Below are 18043 nucleotides of genomic sequence, written 5' to 3' on the forward strand. Positions count from 1 at the left end.
GGGCAAGCTGGTTATGTCAGCCGTAAACAACGCAGCATTCTGGCCTCCCCGTGCAGATGGCCAACTATGATTCATGACGGCAACCCTACCGGAAGATAAGGATAAAAGATAAAAGTCAAAAAGGGAAAAATAAGACAGCAAAAAGAAAAAGAATAAGATAAAATAAAATAAAATAGAAAAAAAGAAAATCCAAATTAAATTAAAATGCCAGAATCATCACCACCAGCACCACCTCCACCCCACCCCACTTCCAGTTGCCTCGGACGGGCTCTTTCCCTCTCTTTCCTCGACCGGCTGATCCGTCGACGAGTTCCAATAAAACGATGCAATGTGACGATGGGGCGATAAGCTGGATCAACCGCCCATGTTTATTGGTGGCGAGAAAGTCGATCGCCGCAGTCAAAGTGGGGCAGGGCGAAGTCCGTTAGTCCGAAAACGGTTACGGTCATTGGCCAGACCACGGGTCGAGCTGATGCCTAGTCCGAGTTAGGGTAGCCTCGCACTAGACTGTGTACGCAGCTTTTCCAGGGAAAGGAGGTCTCAAGGGCCAGTTTCAGAGAGACGGATCCGCCACTCTTCTGACCGCCCGCTTTTGGGCCTTTGGGGAACGAGGTTGCCTCCTTCTCTTCTTCTCCCCCCCTCTCCTTCTCCTCTTCCATCTGTCCTGCAGGATGGATACGTACCGTCTCCATCCAGAAGGCGTCCGACAGAATGGATGCATCCAAGTAGCCAGATAGACTGGTCGATACCATTCCCCCCGTTCGGTGACTCATCGCCCTCCTAAATAAAGAATTAAAAATTAAATCAATAATAGTAAGAATATTAATCCGGATTCGACTGAAAAGTCGGGCCGTATTGGTCGGTATCGTACCATGTATGACTAACCCGACTAGCGGAGTCGATGCTCCGCTGGTGGCCAAAAAACCGTGGACGGTGGTAATGGACTGGTAACTTACCACTCTGCTCTGCGACTCTCTCTCTCTCCCGTCCAACTCAACCTAACAACGCTGCCTTTTCCTCACCAAATAATGGAACTTTCCCTCCACTAATCTCCCTAACCCCCAGTGAGCATCGGCCGTTTCAATCTCTCGCTTTCTCGCTTTCTCGCTTTACCTTTCTCTCCTCTTCTTTTACCCTCCTTCCTTCACTTCCTCACTCCTAACTCCGTATTCCTCCTCCCTTTGAATTTCTTTCTCCTCGGATCCTCGATTCTACCCTCGATTTCCTATTGACCTTACTATCCTTCCACATTCCTCGTCATCCCTCAATTCCTCTGGATTTACCAACCATCCTAGGCTGTTTCATCACCCGGAATTCTTTCTTTCTCTACTCGTCATTGTCTCTCCGTCTTTGTCCTCCACTTCTACAACCGTGCTCGACTCACTACTGGCTTCGACCCTCTTGCTTTCAATCAGAGTTTACGCTTGAATTCCCCCCCTCGTGAAGCGGCTTGTTACTTCTTCCCTGGTCCCGTCCAGCAATCGAGACTATTAAACTCCCCGTTCATTGCGAGTCTATCCTCGGGCGTGGTCGAGCACCGGCTTTCGCGCAAAACTGCTGGTGTCTTGGACCACGAGTCTATTTGTTCGCCACGGCCCCCGAAAATGACGAGCGGAATCCCCAGAAATCGAGTGCTACCGCTATGAGTGATGTTGAGACTGTCTCCTCCTTGCCAGCTACCCTGGATGCCGGACAAAACGCTCTTGCGGTCAAGGTGAATCACCAGTCTCCTCCCCCGGGCCCTCCATCCCCCAAGAGGACTTCTCCACCCCGGGTTGTCATTGGGAATGGGAAGGTCGGCTCCGTAGGGGAGGTTGATCCTGTTGCAGGGGAGGGCGATGGGCCACCGAGCCCAAAGGCTGATTCGGAGGCAGAAACCATAATACAATCCGGTCGAGAGTCTTTGTCGCCCGAGAAAAGACGAAAATACATAAGACATGAACCGAAACGACGTGATGATGGGAATGATCGAGTGGACGCGGTGGAAAATGACCTTCCCCCTAACGGTTCGCAGGCGAGAAAACACATGAATGGTGATTCCTTCAGCGAACGCGACCGTGAATCGCGCCGTTTGAGCCCGTCGAGAAGAACCAAGTCCCCTCTATCGACGGTAAAATTAGAGAAACCCGAGGATCCGCATTCCGTTCCAAGGAGATCTGAGCCGCCCCCTCCTGCTTTCACGGCACCCAAAATCTCGAGGAAGCGGAGCTTCAGCGAGACAGTCGACATCGAAGCTGGCCCGGGTCGTCACGGTCAATCGGGTTCAGGCCGCGACAGGGAGCGGAAAGATTTGAACGGTGTGGCCTTTGCTCGTCCTGCATCTACCGATCGTTCGATATCTCCCGTCCGGTCGTCTCACAAGCGAACGGCTTCGGGCCAGCAGCTGGGCGGAGGTGATCTGCAGAGGAAGAAGAAGGCCCCCACGCCACTCATCACCGGCTTCCAGAGACAAAGTTCGGAAGATAGACAATCGGTCTCGTCTTCCGCCAGCGGCTCTCCGTTGCCCAGTGCTCAGATTCGCAAACTCGGTTCCGTCGATGGGGCTTCGGCGTCCCCTGCCAGGCCAACAGGTTACAAGAAACAGCGCGATCAGAATGGTCGGACACGTCTGGCGCGCGCCTGCGCGGCCCAAGAATTGGACGTGGCGATAGCTAGACACGCAGAACGCCCAGAGGATCTGAATGTTGCCGACAACGCCGGTAATACTCCCCTGCAGATTGCGGCCCTCGAAGGCAGTGCCCCCATCGTGAAATTCCTTTTGAATGCTGGCTGCGAGATCGACACCAAGAATATCGACAAAGACACCCCGCTGATCGATGCCGTTGAAAATGGACACCTGGATGTTGTCAAGCTTTTACTGGAGGCAGGAGCGAACCCTCGCACCGTCAATGCCGAGGGTGATGAGCCGTACGACCTCGTTCCGTCCGACTCGGACGATTACGAGGAGATCAGACAAGTGCTGGAGGAAGCCAAGGCATCTGTCCGGCCTGGCAGACGCTCGGAGGAGCGCACAGGATCCGAAGCCAAAGAAGGCTCTTCTCGACGCATTTCTGCCGAAAGTGCACGCGATTCACCTCCTGCACACAGGCCGCGCAGCCCTCCGCTCAGCACCACAACCAAGCGCAAGACAGTCAGAAGCGAAGCCACTCGAAACGACTTGCTGTGGACAACCGCTACCCCGGAGAATTTGCAAGCTTTCGCCGCCAAGGGCGATTTCGTTGGGGTCGCCAACATTCTCAACGTGGGCCAGAAGGCAGACACTGAATCCATGATCGCTGCTGCCAAAGGTGGCCATGACGAGGTGGTTTCCCTCCTGCTTGGCATTGGTGATGCGGACCCGGACCCTCCTCCAGTTCAAGACGGCTCTCATAAACCCGGTTATAATACGCCCATGCTCGCTGCGATCGGTCGTGGTAATCTCGAGGTTATCCGAATCTTGCTCAATCAACGACAATTCAACCCTACCCGACGGCTCTACCGGGACCGCACCTATTTCGAGCTCTCTAGAGACCGCAGGGCCGACAACTGGGAGGAAGAATTCGATCTTCTCCGAGATGCGTACGACAACTACAGTAGAGTGAAGAAGCATCGCAAGCCTGACGGCCCATCACCGCGACGACCGCGCGATCGCGATATTGAGAATAGACGCCCCGGGCGTCGTGATTCCTTATCCCCTGTCGCTCGCCCTCGGAAGCCCATCTCGAGCCCAAACCATCGGGATTCCGCTTCCAAGGATATACTGTCGTCTAAGGAGAAACGCCGGGACAACATGGCACATGTCAAGGAGAAATCTACCCACCCCAAACTTTCCCATCGGTCCAGCGATGGGCTATCTAATGGAGCTGACCCTGATGGGCCTCGCGCTGATCCAACTCGACCAAAGCAATCCATACCAGCCAAAGATGGAGACGAGGCACCCAAAAGAAGACGGTTAATTGCCGGACGACCCCCACAAGATCGCGACCGCCGAAGACCTAGTTTGCCATCGTCCGACTCTATTTCGGGGCGGGAGGAGAGTTCCAAACGTGTCACGCATCCCGACAGCAGCAGTGGCAGCAAGTCCGGATTAAAGCGTGGACATGGCAGTGCAAGCCCCGAAAGGCCGCGATCCCGCGATACAGAGCATGAGAAGCATCCCCGGGAGATCCAGAAGAAGAAACGACGGGTGTTGTCTGAAGACGGGACACCCAATCTTGCAAATGGAGGCCTGAAGAAGAGCCAGTCGGTAGTAACAGATCTCAAATCATCTCGCCAGAAGGACGACGACGATCATCACTCCGACCATGGGTTGAACGCGCCACGGGAATCAGATGCACAAGCCCCGAAGCCAGTCGAACGGAAACCCGTTAAAGAAGAGCACGAAAAGCACGAGACCCATGACCTGGATGACATCCCAATGGAGGATCCTGTGAGCGTATCCGAGAAAGCCGAAGCACAGGCGGAAGCGGAAGCCCGGCGACAAAAGGAGGCACGCATCGCGAAGCTGCTTGAGGAGGCGCGCCTTGCGGAAGCCGAAAAAGCTCGTCTGGAGAAGGAAGAGAAAGAGCGGGCAGCTCGTTTGGCTCAAGAGAAGGCAGAGAAGGCTGCGGAGGAGGAGCGCAAGCGGAAAGAGGCCGAAGAACGCCGAGCCAAGCTGGCCGAAGAGGAACGTCAGAAGCGCCTCGAGCAGGAACGAGCTCGGCTTGCCAAACTGCGCAGGGAGCAGGAAGAGCAAGAGCAACGGCGGCGAGACGCTCTACCTAGCAGACTTCGTGCTGCGGCCAATCTGGTTGGGTCCAACGATCCTCAGGCGAGAAGCCACATGTGGTTGAGGAAATTCATGCCCGTGGTGACTGCGGAGACGAAGCAACTGGATCCATCCTGTTCACCCGATGTCGCGGAGGAAAAATGGATACCAAACTATCTAGTGGCACCGATATTAGCGACCAATGACCTGCAACTTTCACAGTATGCCGGCTGGGAGAAGCGCAACGCGACGCCGACTCAGCGAGGAAATCTATGGCGGGTTACCCGACGAATGCTCGTGCAAGCGGATGAGATGGAGTTCTTGAGCTCGTCATTCGGACAAGTCATGCGGAGAGACAGCGAAGCACGTCCCAAATACTTCGACATGGAGCATGTATTCTGGGTTCGGGTATGTACATGACCAATCTACCTGTGAGGCGAAAGATGACCGCTAACTTTTCTCTAAAGCTCTCCGACTTCATGGATCTTGTTCCGCATATTCCCCATCTGCATGGACTGGATATTCAATTCCTAAAGATGCATATTGATCGCGAACCATCGGCGACACCTCCATTTGATCTACCGCAGCCCAATGGGCATGTCTCGGGACCTCTGCCCGTGGAAGAAGGGTTTCCCAACGGAATTCAAGGCCTTACGAACGGCTATGGTCATGCGCGACCAAGTACATACGTCTAATGTTTGATACTGATACTGCATCGTTTGTTACCTGGCGATTTTGAGTACAACTGTACAGGCGGAATTTCCTTGATGTATGACTATGATACCTCAGTTGATGTGATGTGTGACGTTTCCTCGAGTGTTCGGGTATTTGGATAGAGCAAGACTTTGATAGTCTTTCAGTCTAGTCTTGAAATTGTAGTCTTGTTGTAGACATGGAGTATACGTAGTTGCCGCCGGTCTCAACCTCGTTGATCTTGGCTGGAAATCAATTGCCGGCCAATATGAACCGAGTATCTTTGAGTTCGCAGGCAAGAATCACGTGACCCGCTCCACGTGAGCGCCCAGTTACATAAGCCGTAGGGCACACCACCGACGATTTAGGCGAGAAAACCCGCGGACGATTCCACACTCTCGAATTCAGCACTCCAACAACTCAACTCTTTGAGGAAAATCCGACAGGATATACCAATAAGATCATCAAAATGGTACGTTCAACCTGCGCGCTGCATGAACCCGCGCCATCAAAACCCTGAAAACGAATCAATCAATCGCGAAATTCAAAAACCCAAAACCCCAACCAGAATGGCCGCACCAAAAAAGAAAAACAGGAAGACAGTGAACACCCACTAACAACCCATCTACAATGAAACAGTCGGACGGAGAAGAGACCATGTCCAACCCCCCCGTTGCCGCCGACGAGGTCGAGGTTTCGGCCGACGCTGGCGCCGGTGGCCAGATGTCCGTGCTGGACGCTCTGAAGGGCGTTCTCCGCATCTCGCTCATCCACGACGGTCTTGCCCGTGGACTCCGCGAGGCCGCCAAGACCCTGGACCGTCGCCAGGCGCACATGTGTGTGCTCAACGAGGGCTGCGAGGAGGAGGCCTACAAGAAGCTTGTTGTGGCGCTTTGCTCCGAGCACAAGATCCCCCTCATCAAGGTCCCCGATGGAAAGATGCTCGGCGAGTGGGTTGGTCTTTGTATGTTCTTTCCTCCCCTCCCCACCGTCAATTCTTGTTCAGAGAAGAAGAGGAAGGGAATTTGAATAGGTAACTAACGGATTGAAATTACAGGCCAGCTTGACCGTGAGGGCAACGCCCGCAAGGTCGTCAACTGCTCTTGCGTCGTCGTCAAGGACTGGGGTGAGGAGTCCCAGGAGCGTTCCGTCCTCCTGAACTACTTCCAGACCGAGCAGTAAACGTTTTCCCCTCCGAGGAAATGTTTGCCCCCCCTCGGTGTGTGAGGTAGCATGATCAGGACAGAATAAACCAAGCCGGGAAACACCAAACGAAAAGGATAGGAAAAGGGCACTATCGAATCGATTGTGGGTTGTATTTTGGGTAATCGAGATGTGAGGACAGGACTATGTTCGGATCAAAAGCTACCTGGATCCATCCATGATCTTTGATGTCTGATCTTTTCTATTTCTTTTTTGTTCATTTCTCTGCTTTGTTGTTCTGTGTGATCGGATCTATCAAACCACCATCTCATTCTCTCGGGTTTCTTGTCTAGTTTGCTCTAGACGAGGACTTGGGGGATAAATCATCTAAAATACTAAAAAATTCATGAAGTCGAGGAACCAAATTTTTTTCTGCATCCTATTCGTAAGGTTGTAATAGTAAAGAATGAACGTAATCAAATAAGCAAATGGTATCATATTCCAAGTCTTTGATTGCTAAGATACAATTTGAATTCATCAATTGAACTCCATATGAACTGGCCAGAGGATAGATACCTAGGTACTAGATGCCAACTTGTACCAAAGAAACCAAAGTATGTCACGGGCATGTCTTACCAGGAGGGCTAAATTTGAACACAGAAAGAAAAAAAAAGATCCCACCGGCTATGCGAATCGCAAGTGAACAAGCAATCAAATCAATCCAGGTAGTGAAGATCCCACGATCCATTCCCAAACGCCGAAGAACCAAGGATGCTTTAAAGCCAGTGCCAGTTAGCGGAAGCTGTACGACGGCCGGACCATTTTCTTGGTCTCCGGCCGCAGGGAGAGTTGTTGGTACGGGGAACTGCCAGGATCGTAGTAGAGACCTTCGATGTGGCCGCTCTCCCGGTGGAGAGAGATGTAGTAGAATCCAGAAATGGTGAGGCCTTGTCGGGAGTCGGTGGGCGTGATGAAACAGCGTTCTATGTATCGTTAGAGAGAACCCAGAAGAAAGGATGACAGAAGAGAATGAAGCATACCTTTCCATCGCATCAATATCCAACCCTTGGACAATTCCTCAGTAATCCATTTCCGACTGACCAGGTTCCTCGTCATCTCTTCATCCGTGAGCGTTTTGAATGGCTGCAGCTCCCGCCAGTAGGTACTGTCGATCTCGGCGTCGGCTTTGAAGTTCTTCGTTTCTAGCGTGTGTGTGTTAAAGTCGATGATTTCGCCCTCGAGAAAGGTGACGATGTGTGCGTCGTGGGACGGGGAGGTCTTATCGGGGATGTTGTACGCTTCCATCGTCCCCGATAATGTCATCTCTTGCGTGTTGATATTGTGGATGGTGACTTTCACCGGCCAGTTTTCGTCCTTGCCCGTCCCCAGGTTGTAGATGTTGTTGGCTAGGTACCGTCGACCATTCGTTGTGTACACGCTGATGCGATTGTTGTTGGGGTTGTTATTTTCGCCACCTCCGTTGACGACCATGGGATCATGGGATGATGACGAAGGGCTGGGTACTCGTTGACCGAAAATCGAGCTGGCACTGCTGGCAGCCCGCTGAGATCCTGAGAATACCATGCCGGGCCGCAGCCAGGAACACATTGGGGGCGGCGCTATCGAAGCTGTGTCTAGGATAAAGTCATCATGGTCCCAGGGGAGAAAGTCGAGTTGGGCAAAGCCTCCCGCAGCGGCCGAGGTAAGGCTTTCTTCAAACGAGTTGGAGTATCGTAGTCGGTCCAGGTACTTAATCGTCTCCTTGAGGCGGGGACTCGGGGGATTGTCCATGTTGAATTGTCGATGGGCGCTGATGCGAGCGCGCAGGTCACTGTGAGTCAGGAGTCGAGGCGGTTCGCCACGACTGCTGGGTAGGAAGCGATATGCGCGGGATGCGGATGACCGATCTCTGCTCTCCTCTGCGTCCTGAGTGCCTGCTCGTTCGCGATCTAGCAGATAGTTGTGTAGGGTGCGAGTGCGTGAGAAACGAGGTTGTCGTCGTACGGACTGTAACAGGGCTTCCGTCGTCGGGTCATTCCAGCGGTGGGCACCGTTGTTATCCGCAGGGTCGTCGGGCAGGGCGTGTGGACTTCGACCGACGTATTCGCGGCGCGCATGGCGTCTGGAAGCGGCGCTGCGGTCGGAGAGGCGGCCAAACCAGGAGGAAATGGAGTTGGGGTCTTGGAGCGGTTCGTAGGTCAAATCATCGTCGTTGGCGTCGTCGTTAGCGTCATCGTCGTCATCGGAGGCCGGCGCCCAACCGTACAGCGAACGAGGGTTGGAAACCCGACTTTCGTAGTTGGGCATGTTATGACTGTTGCCGTGATGATTCAGATTCGGGTTGCTGCCGGGGGTGGCGTTGGGGGGAGACTCGCGCTGATTGCGCACGATGGGGATGCGACGATTGATTTCGATGGGGGATCGCCTGCGGGCGAGGATGTCCAGATCCATGGGATCCAACTCGGGTTGGGTCTGTTGTCGGCGTCGGTGCTGACGACTGATAGACGAGATGGACGAGGAGGAATCAGGTGGTGAGCGCACACGAGACCGCAGGAAGCTCACGTTATCGTCATGGGCGTCATCGGAGGCGGGCAGCGAGGGGAGTGGGCCGGATAGTTCGTTCAGCTGCAGCGACGAGGTGGGAGGAGGCGAGTGATTCTGTATTCAAGGATTAAAGAATCGGTTAACGTCGATCAACGTCATTTCCCTGAGGGGGAAAACCAACGGGGGGGGCTTGTAACTGACCGAGGGAGTGTTGACCGGAGGCATTCTCGTCCTCGGTGGCGGAGGACGCCGATGGGATTTCAATCAGCGGGAGGAATTAAGCCAGAACGAAGAAAGAGGAGAAAGGAAAGGAACAGATGAGACCGGATGAGACGACGAGAGAGTGAATGGAAGTCGAAGAGAGAGAAATAATCAGGATGGTTTGGTTGGCGGAAGAAAGGCAAAGTGGGCGAGATTACATGATCTGATCTTTTGCAACTCCCCTTCTTCACCTCCGTCTTTTCTCTCCTTCTCCCTTTCCACTTTCTCCATTGCGGAGTCTTCCTGATGGATCCCCCCACATTCCGATCCATCTATCTTCCACGATGCCTCCAGGACATCTCAACTTACCCATCTCGATCATTATTGGATATGGGTTCTGTACTTAACGTTGATAACATCCGTTCAACCGGAGAAGGAGTATACAACAACGCGCTAGTCATCGCCTGGGACCCCACAGCCCTGTCATCGATCTTCTCGATGCAATTCGACGATGCATCGCGATGAAGTACTCGGCAACTCGGTCTGGCTGACGGAACAAGTCCGACAAACTAAAGATCCTGCGACCAAACTTCCCCTCCATCCTTATCCTTTAAATCCACCTTTCTTCAGCCTCAGTGCTTTGCAGCCAACCCCGTCAATTGATTCAGCCCAGCATCACCTTCGAAATGTTAAGATTAAATCTATCGAATACTTCCGCGTATTCCCTCGGTAGCTCTTCGTTAAGATCGTCGATGAAGATGGTCAACATGGCTGGGGAGAAAGCTCCCTGGAAGGCCACACGGAGGCCGTTGAAGGTACCCTCAATGCTCTGTGCAAGCGATTCGAAGGATACGAGGCCGAATTAGCTCAATCACCCAACTAATCGCCTGCTCCCGGTGACATCGAACACGTCTGGCAGATGGCCTGGCGCTTAGGCTTCTATCGCGGCGGCCGCGTCTTCATTTCCCCCGTCTCTGGTATCGATATCGCCCTATGGGACCTTAAGGGCTGGCGGCTCGGTGTGCCCATCCACCAACTCCTCGGCGGCAAAGCACGGCATAAGCTGTCCGTCTACGCCTGGATTGGCGGCGACAGACCCTCCGACGTCGAAGCGGCCGGCAAGGAGCGTATAGTGCGAGGCTTCCGAGCCATCAAGATGCGCCACCGAGGACGTCAACTGGCTAGATTTGCCGCGCGTGCTAGAATCGAGCGTCGAGCGTCTCAAGACCATCAAGGCGCTCGGCCTAAACGCCGCTCGGGATTTCCACGGCCGTCTCCACAAACCCATGGCCAAGCAGCTGGACAAGGCCCTGGAACCCCATCGTCCGCTCTCCCTGGAGGAACCACTGCTCTCGGACCTCGTCTCGTGCCCGATCGCCCTAGGCGAACGACTTTGCAGCCGCTGGGACGTGAAGCGGTTCCTCGGAGATGCGAGCGTCGACGTGCTGCAGCCCGATTTCAGCAACTGCGGCGGCGTCTCGGAATTCCACCGCATTGCTGCCATGGCAGAAACCTACGACGTTGCGCTCGCGTCGCATTGTCCTCTGGGCCACATTGCCCTAGCTGTCTGCATGCAAGTGGATCTGGCCACGCCGAACTTCGCCATTCACGAGATGAGTCTGGGTATCCACTATAACAAGGAAGCGGGCGAGTACGACACCACGAGCTACGTGAAGGGCCTTAGCGTCTTCGACGTCAAGGACGGGTACGTGGATGCGCTGACGAGGCCCGGATTGGGCATTGAGATCGATGAGGACGTCGTTCGTCGGTTGGCTCGGTCGACGGAGCCCTGGCAGCCCAAGGAACTCTCTTCGGACCGGATGGTGGCATCCGGGAAAGATAGTTGAATGTGTGTGTGTGTGTGTGTGTGTGTGTGTGTGTGTGTGTGTGTGTGTGTGTGTGTGCTCTTCCCCGGGCTTGTTGCATTGGGATTGGCCCATGTATATCAATTCAAATTCTATCAACCTGACGAAGCCTATCTATTATGAAGATCAGCTTGGCAGGCGAGGGCTCATGGCTTGGTCTTTCATGCCAGCCATGGATGAATATCATGACCGCTGACGGAAAGATTATCTGAACATAACCAATGTCTATTGGCTGCAGGAAATAATCCAACATCATCAAAAATTGAATATCTACCAGAAAGGATAATCTAATCTATTTACTGGGTCTAGAAATACGACAAGCCTGCAGCGCACCGCCCTCTATCATACCTTCTTCCGCGCCGCATTACACTCGTCCGCTCGGCGAAGGCAGTCCAAAATAATATTCCAAAACGCATCCAAATCCACACCGCGCGGGATAGCCACGCCCTGCACGAGAGGCGCAACAACCGAACGACCCAATGATCCGACCAGCTCGACGTCGGTCCCGTGAAGCCCGTCGGTGATAACATTGACAGCAAAGCGCTCGCCGTTGCGGTCATCGAACTTCAAGACCTGGTCGGGATATTGCTTCGCGAAGACCGGGTTGAGCGTCGACAGGATCACCGCCACGGCGAGCGGGTCATGCAGGGGAGGACCGTCGTTCAAACCAAACACGCTCTCGTACGTCGACGCGAAGAAGACCAGGAGGTCGAAGAGCATCTGGCGGAGGACGGTGGAGGGCGCGGACGTGTCGTCGCCGCCGTGCAGGATACGAGATTGCACGGCAGGCGAGGCGAGGACCTGGTGTGTTAAGTCGAGAGTGATTAGGGTCGTCTTCGATGCTAGGACGGGGTTGGAGAAGATGGACTGAGATCCCTCGGGATCACACTATTGTAACAACGGCCATCGGACTGTCAGCAACCCCCTGGTAGCAAGAGTAGATAGGGGATGATTAGACAGCAATTACGTACGTAGATATTGAACTCCGCCAGGGGAGTCACGTTGCCAATCCGTGCCTCTTGGCCCACCAGCCGGCTCATGGGCGCGTCGGTGAACCCCTCGCCTACGCCGCCGCCCATGATACTCAGCCCCTGGATGTGCTCTGCCACTTCGGGGAAGGTTGCAAACAGCAATGCGACGTTGGTCAAGGCGCCGGTTGCGATGACCCAGGGTGTCCCTTTCGGGTGCGCCAACAGAGCATCGCGCATCGCTAGAATGGGATTCTTGTCCGTTATGGGGGCGGTGCTAGGCTTGGGTAGGAGTTCCGTGCCGTCAATACCGGAATCGCCTGCAAGATTGGAGAGCAAGTAGACAGTCAGTCCTATGTTGTTCATAGTGCTGGAGATGTAGAAGGGAGGAGGTGGAATTGTTACCATGGATATTTGGCGCATGGATTGCCGGTCTGCAGAAGGGTTTGGCATGTCCCGGGTAAACGGGCACCTCTGGTCGACCGATGGCCTCTAGGATCCTCGTGGCATTGACCGTGGTGTTTTCCAAGGAGGCATTGCCGTGGACCGTGGTGATTCCGAGCAGATTCAAGGACGGGTGATGGGCGGCAACGAGAATAGCAAACGCATCCTAGATAGTGTAAGATAGTTTCTTTTCCTATCCGGGGATGACTCTTCTTACATCGTGTCCTAGTGGGTAAACTGTCAGCTTAGGCGTATGGGGATGGTCCGGAGTCCAGATCGGGACAACGAACCAGGATCGCAATCTAGCCATAGGGGGATTGGGGTGGGAATAGAGGAGGCCATTGTGGGAAGCAGATTGGAAGAGAACAATAGGGCAGAACAAGAAGAATAAGAGAGAGAAGGATGAAGGATGGAGAGAACCAGAGGACAGCGCAGAGAAGACAATGCGGGGAGACCCAGCGATAAGCAGCGATAACGGCCGTTCCTTATCGACCCCAGGCCCTAAGCCCTAAATGACCTCCCCATGCGGACATGCTGCGTCATCCTCGGCGGCGGTCCCGGGGAAACTTGCGCCAACTTATGCTTCGTTCCCTCCGCGTCTACCAAACTTCAACCCCGAGAGCCGGCTCCGTTTGCCTTTCTGCGTTCGTGCTTTTGTTTCTTTGTTTGCTTTCACGTCTTGATTTCTGCTCCGGCCTATAACGTTCTTCCCCGACGACTGGGATGAGATGACCAGCGACCCTCCGCCTCGCCCCGGCCTGCAACCGCTCTCACATCTCAAAGCTGGTCCGACCACCTCCAGCTCCAAGTCCACAGCTCTTCCGGCGTCCTCCACTCTCCAACTGCCATCCTCGTCAATTTCTCCACGGGTTCGATTGCCCAAGGCCCCGAGCCGGGATGAACAAGCCAGTGCGACGAGCCATAAGGCAACGGTCGCCCTGATCCGACGCGTCTTGTGTCCCCAGACCGGAAACCACGGCGGAGCGTCCACCCCACAGCCTCCCGGGGACCTTTTACCCCCTCTCACAAGCTCGAACGAAATAGACCTTCAGCTCTACGCCATAATCGCCGTCATTATCAAAGAGTTTGTTCTCGCGTGGTATTCGAAAATCACCCCGGACCAGACCCTGGTCAATGAAGTGATCCAAGTAATCGCGCATTGTACCCGGGCGTTGGAGCAGCGACTTCGACGAACCGACGTTGCACAGCTGTTTCTGGATGAGGTTCCTGCTCTAGTCGAAGCGCATATTACCTGTGAGACAGTCACTCTTCTTTTCTGCCCCCTTCCTACGTGTCCCATCTCCGGCCAAGTCAGCGGGGTGTTTATTGGTCTAGGACTGACTTCTCTGAACCCTTGTTCATCGATGCCTAGCGTACAGAATTGCGCGAGAACAGTCTCGACTGCCTGGATTTTCTTCTTCGACGCGCGAAATCTATCATGCCTTGTACCCGCATCCGGCCTTCTCGCCGGTCCCAGATGCCTCGGACGCGGGCCTCACGGAGCGCCAACGCGCCAACGAGACGGTATATCGACAATTGCTGGCGCAGGAGGTGCTGGCCGTCCTCCTGCCCACGGAGGACCTAGATAATGTGTGTCTGCGAACGCTGTTGGGCGACATCGTGGCGGACCTGATTCTGGGGAACCAAATCAGCGGGAAGGTGTGCGAAGGCTGGTTTCTGTGGGAGAGTATCACAAAGCTTCTGGATGTCGTGGGACGCCAACCCGCGCGTGAGGATGACACGACCACGACGGGACCGCTTAAACATGACCAGTTAAAGAAGTTTGGGCTCCTGGCGCCCAAGGAAGATATGCAGCATAATCATTCCAAGGTCTTGCTACCCGTGCCCGAGTGGGCGTGGAACGTTCTTCACTTCGGATATCTGGTCTACGTGACTCTACGTTTCATCGTAACGGGTCTCTTTCGCGTTGCAACCAGCTCGCCAGGGCCTTCGGGGTCGACGGCCAGCGTCGGTGGCCACGCACCGGAGGCGTTCCCTCCATGCAACCCTTCTGGCAAGCGCCCCGTGCTGGACTATCGACTGTACGGGATGGTCTCTCAACTAATCGATCTCCCCAACCGAATGCCATGGCTGGGAGGGTTACTGGCCTTGTCCCAATACCTGATCCTGGCGGGTCCAGGCAGGCTAGGTGACACCGACAGCGTCCTTGATAGGTGAGTGGTTATTTTTTTTTCTTCGTTCCAGTTGTTTTTTACCTTCTGGATTTTCTAGTGCTCCCTCTCTGTCCCTAATCTCCCCGGTCCTTCCCTCCTTGTTCCAATTCCCCAGCACCAATCCCCAAGCAGAGCTCAGCATCCGCATTGTGTCCGTGACACCGGACGAAGGAAGAATCAGTGGTGGAGAAGCGGTACGGGTTCGATCTCCGAACTATGATCTACTTGCACGACGAGGGGACGGACGGACGGCACGACGGCTGCAGCATTGCTCGCATGCCGCCCCGGTCACTTGATCTGCTGGGGGCGCGCTCCGGTCCCTGATTGGCAGTACCGTCTGTTACCGGCGCGTACGGTTATCTTACCGTTCGCGTACCGTTTTGACCGTACCTGACCTTGCTGGTATCCGATTCCCTCGGACATACCGACTCCCATTTGAACGTGCCCATGTCGATGATTCTCGGTCCACTTCAGCTTCTGGCCCGGCCCTTTCCGTCCCGTTCGACTCCAGCTTGCCTGATCTTCCAAACAAAGAAAAAAAAAAGGTTGAGATTTGAAAGACAAAACATGACAGAAAAAGAAAAATAGAGAAAAAAAACTTGGCATTCTGTCACCGACTGCACAACGTGCACTTGCACTGCCATCACCGCATGGACGAGGAGGGGAAATGACAGGGGCAGCGCCATCCTCTTCCCTGTCTAGGCCCTTCTGAAGGGGGTGTTGTGGTTCACAAACAAAGACTAAAGGCAAGAAGTGAAATGACTCGGGACGATCATCCAGGCATTGGTTGAGTAAACGGCCATGCGGCATTGAGGCCGCCCCGTCTTCTGCTTTCCCCTTTTTTGGGGCCAATCGACAAGCCGGCCGAGGTCGCGGCCTTCAGCGACGCTAAACCAGGCTCCTTCTGCCTATGAGATTCCCCCCGGCCGTCGTGCCAGAAGGCCCTTTTGGACTTGTCGTCATCTTCAGCTTTGGGCCCTGCTCAATCGCACCAATCGATGGCCCAAGCTCCTGGTCTGCCCTTGAAGCCAAGCAACGATCGCTTTTTCCTGCTTGCTCCACTGCTTTTTTGGTCGTTCCATTCTCACGTCGGTCGTTGCACGGCCCTTTTTTTTATTTTCTGTTTTTCCCCCTTTCAAATTCTTTTGAAAATCTCAACTCAACCGCTTCTCCACAGTCCGGGGGGTTTTTTTATTTCCTTTGCTTTTTTTTTTTTTACCGCTTACTCTCCCTGGGCCGTCTCCGTGTCTGCGTTGCGCAATTTCACTGCCAATTTCCCTCTTTCATTATTTTATTTTGTTTTTTATGGGAATTCCTTTTCTCATAGGCTAACTTGCTCTCCACTCAGGTTCCTTCACGAGACCATTCAGAATCATCTCTTCCCCCCCACTTTATTGCCCAACTTGCTTCTCGCCTCCAGGGCGGCACTTTTTCCTTTGAACGCTCGTCCGGCTCAGGCCGCCGCGGGTACGAATCCCACCGGGCCTCCGACGCCGCACCTGTCCGTGCAACCTGCCTCGTCGCCTATCGAGAGGGGTTCTGGTGGTAGCGATGCCGCTGGCGCAAGTAACGCCAACAGTGGCATTTCAACGCCTAACCTCTCAGCGATTGCGCCTTCCTTGTCGCCGGACCCACGTCCATCCGCGGCCGAAATCGCTTCCGTCAAGCGACGCTGCGCGGTGAGTCTTTTATCGCGGATTCCTCGTCCAATTGCGCGGCACTTCTTTGGTATTCCCGCCAATGGCGCCGTACACGGCCCCCTCGACGGCCAAGCTTCCAATGATCATGATCAGTCCCCTCGACACCCGGACTCTTCCCGAGCGTCGTCGCCCGCTCCTCCTCCCCTTTCTCATCTCACGACCACCACCGCTCACCCGGAAGAGGATGCGTATCTTCTCGCCGCCATAGAGCACGATCTTCTCGATCTTTTCGCGGACGAGTATTGTAACAAACATCTAATTTATTCGATCATCGAAGCTATCCTGGTGAAGCTTCTCCCCGAGCTATCTGAGCGCGGTCTCACCGAGTTAATGGAGGACAGGGGCGTCGGTCTAGCCACCGCCTCATGAGCCACCACCTGGAGAGTATGCATTATCATCCACCCCGACAGTCTGTTCTGAGAGAAAGAAACCAGCACCATCCGGCCCCCAGACCGTTAGTTATGACATGGCATAAACCAGTTCGCCTTAATCAATAATTAGAATAATGTTAATGATCCTGAAAAAGAAATGAAGGAACGAAATCTGTTTCGCTTGTTGCGCTTGAGGATCGAAACAGTTACAGTAGTAGCCGGACATGGCCGTTGAGATCTTCCTTCCTGATCCTTCGAGCCTCCTAGTTCGTTGGTAGTGTACGGAGTAAGTGGGAAATTTCCATCCTCGCAAGTCAAGAACCGCCTTACACAGTACCCTTCTCCACAAGATTAATCGGAATAGAATAGGTAGAGTACACAGTACTGTGTAAGGTAGATTATCTAGATCCGGCCGAATTGAGTGTTCCGGAACCGAGTCCCTACCTATTATTATTACCCCCCGATTTTAGGATCTACCTTACCTACCTCTATCTTACCCACTCCGTTATCCATATAGAGCACGGATCAAGTAACGAGATCGTAAAGTAGTTTAGATAGACTAGTCCACTCAATCCGGAACAGTTAGATAGTAAACAGCCATGAACTCATGGAATGTAACTAACTACCTTACATGACTACAGTACATACATACATACATACTAAGTAAGTAACCAGGCAGTTAGTTAAAAAATGGAATTGGTCTATCCTGAGTAGGACAAGACAAGCGAACCATGAACCGGAAATAATAAGGATAATTATACGATGACCGCATTATGATCATTGCTATTATTATTATCATTATCATAATAAGAATAATAAGTTAGCGAGAACCCTCCCTCCCACCCCCAAAAGGAAAAGAGATAGATAGATGAATCAATTTGGAATATTACTCTTTCATTTCAGTGGGGATGTGTAATGAACACCTAAGTCATAGGTACTAACTACATAATGAATAAGCAAGAAACCAAAAGAGAAAAAAAAAAAAGAAACCAAATGGATCTATCCATATCCATCTATCTATCGATCCATGCAGGGCAAAAGTTCAAAACCGACTAACGCAAAAAAAAGGCGAAAAGAAACAGGAGAGGGAACCAATTGGAGTCATACTCCATAGCAATTACCTGGGTTATACATCCACTGGCAATGGCAATGTACTACTTTTACCCATGCACTGTGCGAGTGTGGACATACCTCTGTACAGAATCGGATAGACA

At 53.4% G+C, this 18043-nt stretch overlaps 6 protein-coding genes across 6 annotated transcripts; 4 read left to right on the forward strand and 2 right to left on the reverse strand.

Annotated features, from left to right (window-relative positions):
- Positions 1–988: 988 nt before the first annotated feature.
- LDX57_000451 (putative histone deacetylase complex subunit (Hos4)) lies at positions 989–5804 on the forward strand. The gene is made up of 2 exons (XM_046082098.1): positions 989–5134; positions 5194–5804. Exons 1-2 carry the CDS (start codon positions 1643–1645, stop codon positions 5419–5421), a joined length of 3720 nt encoding a protein of 1239 aa, XP_045938055.1. The 5' UTR covers positions 989–1642; the 3' UTR covers positions 5422–5804.
- Positions 5805–5888: 84 nt separating this feature from the next.
- RPS12 (40S ribosomal protein eS12) lies at positions 5889–6601 on the forward strand (the record flags this gene model as incomplete). The annotated part of the gene is made up of 3 exons (XM_046082099.1): positions 5889–5891; positions 6059–6383; positions 6477–6601. The coding sequence occupies 3 exons, from the start codon at positions 5889–5891 to the stop codon at positions 6599–6601; spliced, it is 453 nt and encodes a 150-aa protein (XP_045938056.1).
- Positions 6602–7354: 753 nt separating this feature from the next.
- Positions 7355–9331, reverse strand: LDX57_000453 (GID4/VID24 family protein; the record flags this gene model as incomplete). The annotated part of the gene is made up of 3 exons (XM_046082100.1): positions 7355–7545; positions 7603–9220; positions 9308–9331. 3 exons carry the CDS (start codon positions 9329–9331, stop codon positions 7355–7357), a joined length of 1833 nt encoding a protein of 610 aa, XP_045938057.1.
- Positions 9332–10226: 895 nt separating this feature from the next.
- LDX57_000454 (uncharacterized protein) lies at positions 10227–11154 on the forward strand (the record flags this gene model as incomplete). The annotated part of the gene is made up of 2 exons (XM_046082101.1): positions 10227–10434; positions 10493–11154. The coding sequence occupies 2 exons, from the start codon at positions 10227–10229 to the stop codon at positions 11152–11154; spliced, it is 870 nt and encodes a 289-aa protein (XP_045938058.1).
- A 360-nt stretch (positions 11155–11514) lies between these two features.
- URH1 (uridine-cytidine N-ribohydrolase) lies at positions 11515–12894 on the reverse strand (the record flags this gene model as incomplete). Its single annotated transcript, XM_046082102.1, has 4 exons — positions 11515–12060; positions 12144–12460; positions 12546–12750; positions 12802–12894. The coding sequence occupies 4 exons, from the start codon at positions 12892–12894 to the stop codon at positions 11515–11517; spliced, it is 1161 nt and encodes a 386-aa protein (XP_045938059.1).
- A 418-nt stretch (positions 12895–13312) lies between these two features.
- LDX57_000456 (uncharacterized protein) lies at positions 13313–16827 on the forward strand (the record flags this gene model as incomplete). Its single annotated transcript, XM_046082103.1, has 3 exons — positions 13313–13838; positions 13957–14758; positions 16107–16827. The coding sequence occupies 3 exons, from the start codon at positions 13313–13315 to the stop codon at positions 16825–16827; spliced, it is 2049 nt and encodes a 682-aa protein (XP_045938060.1).
- Between the last annotated feature and the right edge of the window lie 1216 nt (positions 16828–18043).

This window comes from Aspergillus melleus (genome assembly GCF_016097325.1).
Source record: "Aspergillus melleus strain CBS 546.65 chromosome Unknown contig1, whole genome shotgun sequence".
NCBI lineage: Eukaryota > Fungi > Ascomycota > Eurotiomycetes > Eurotiales > Aspergillaceae > Aspergillus > Aspergillus melleus.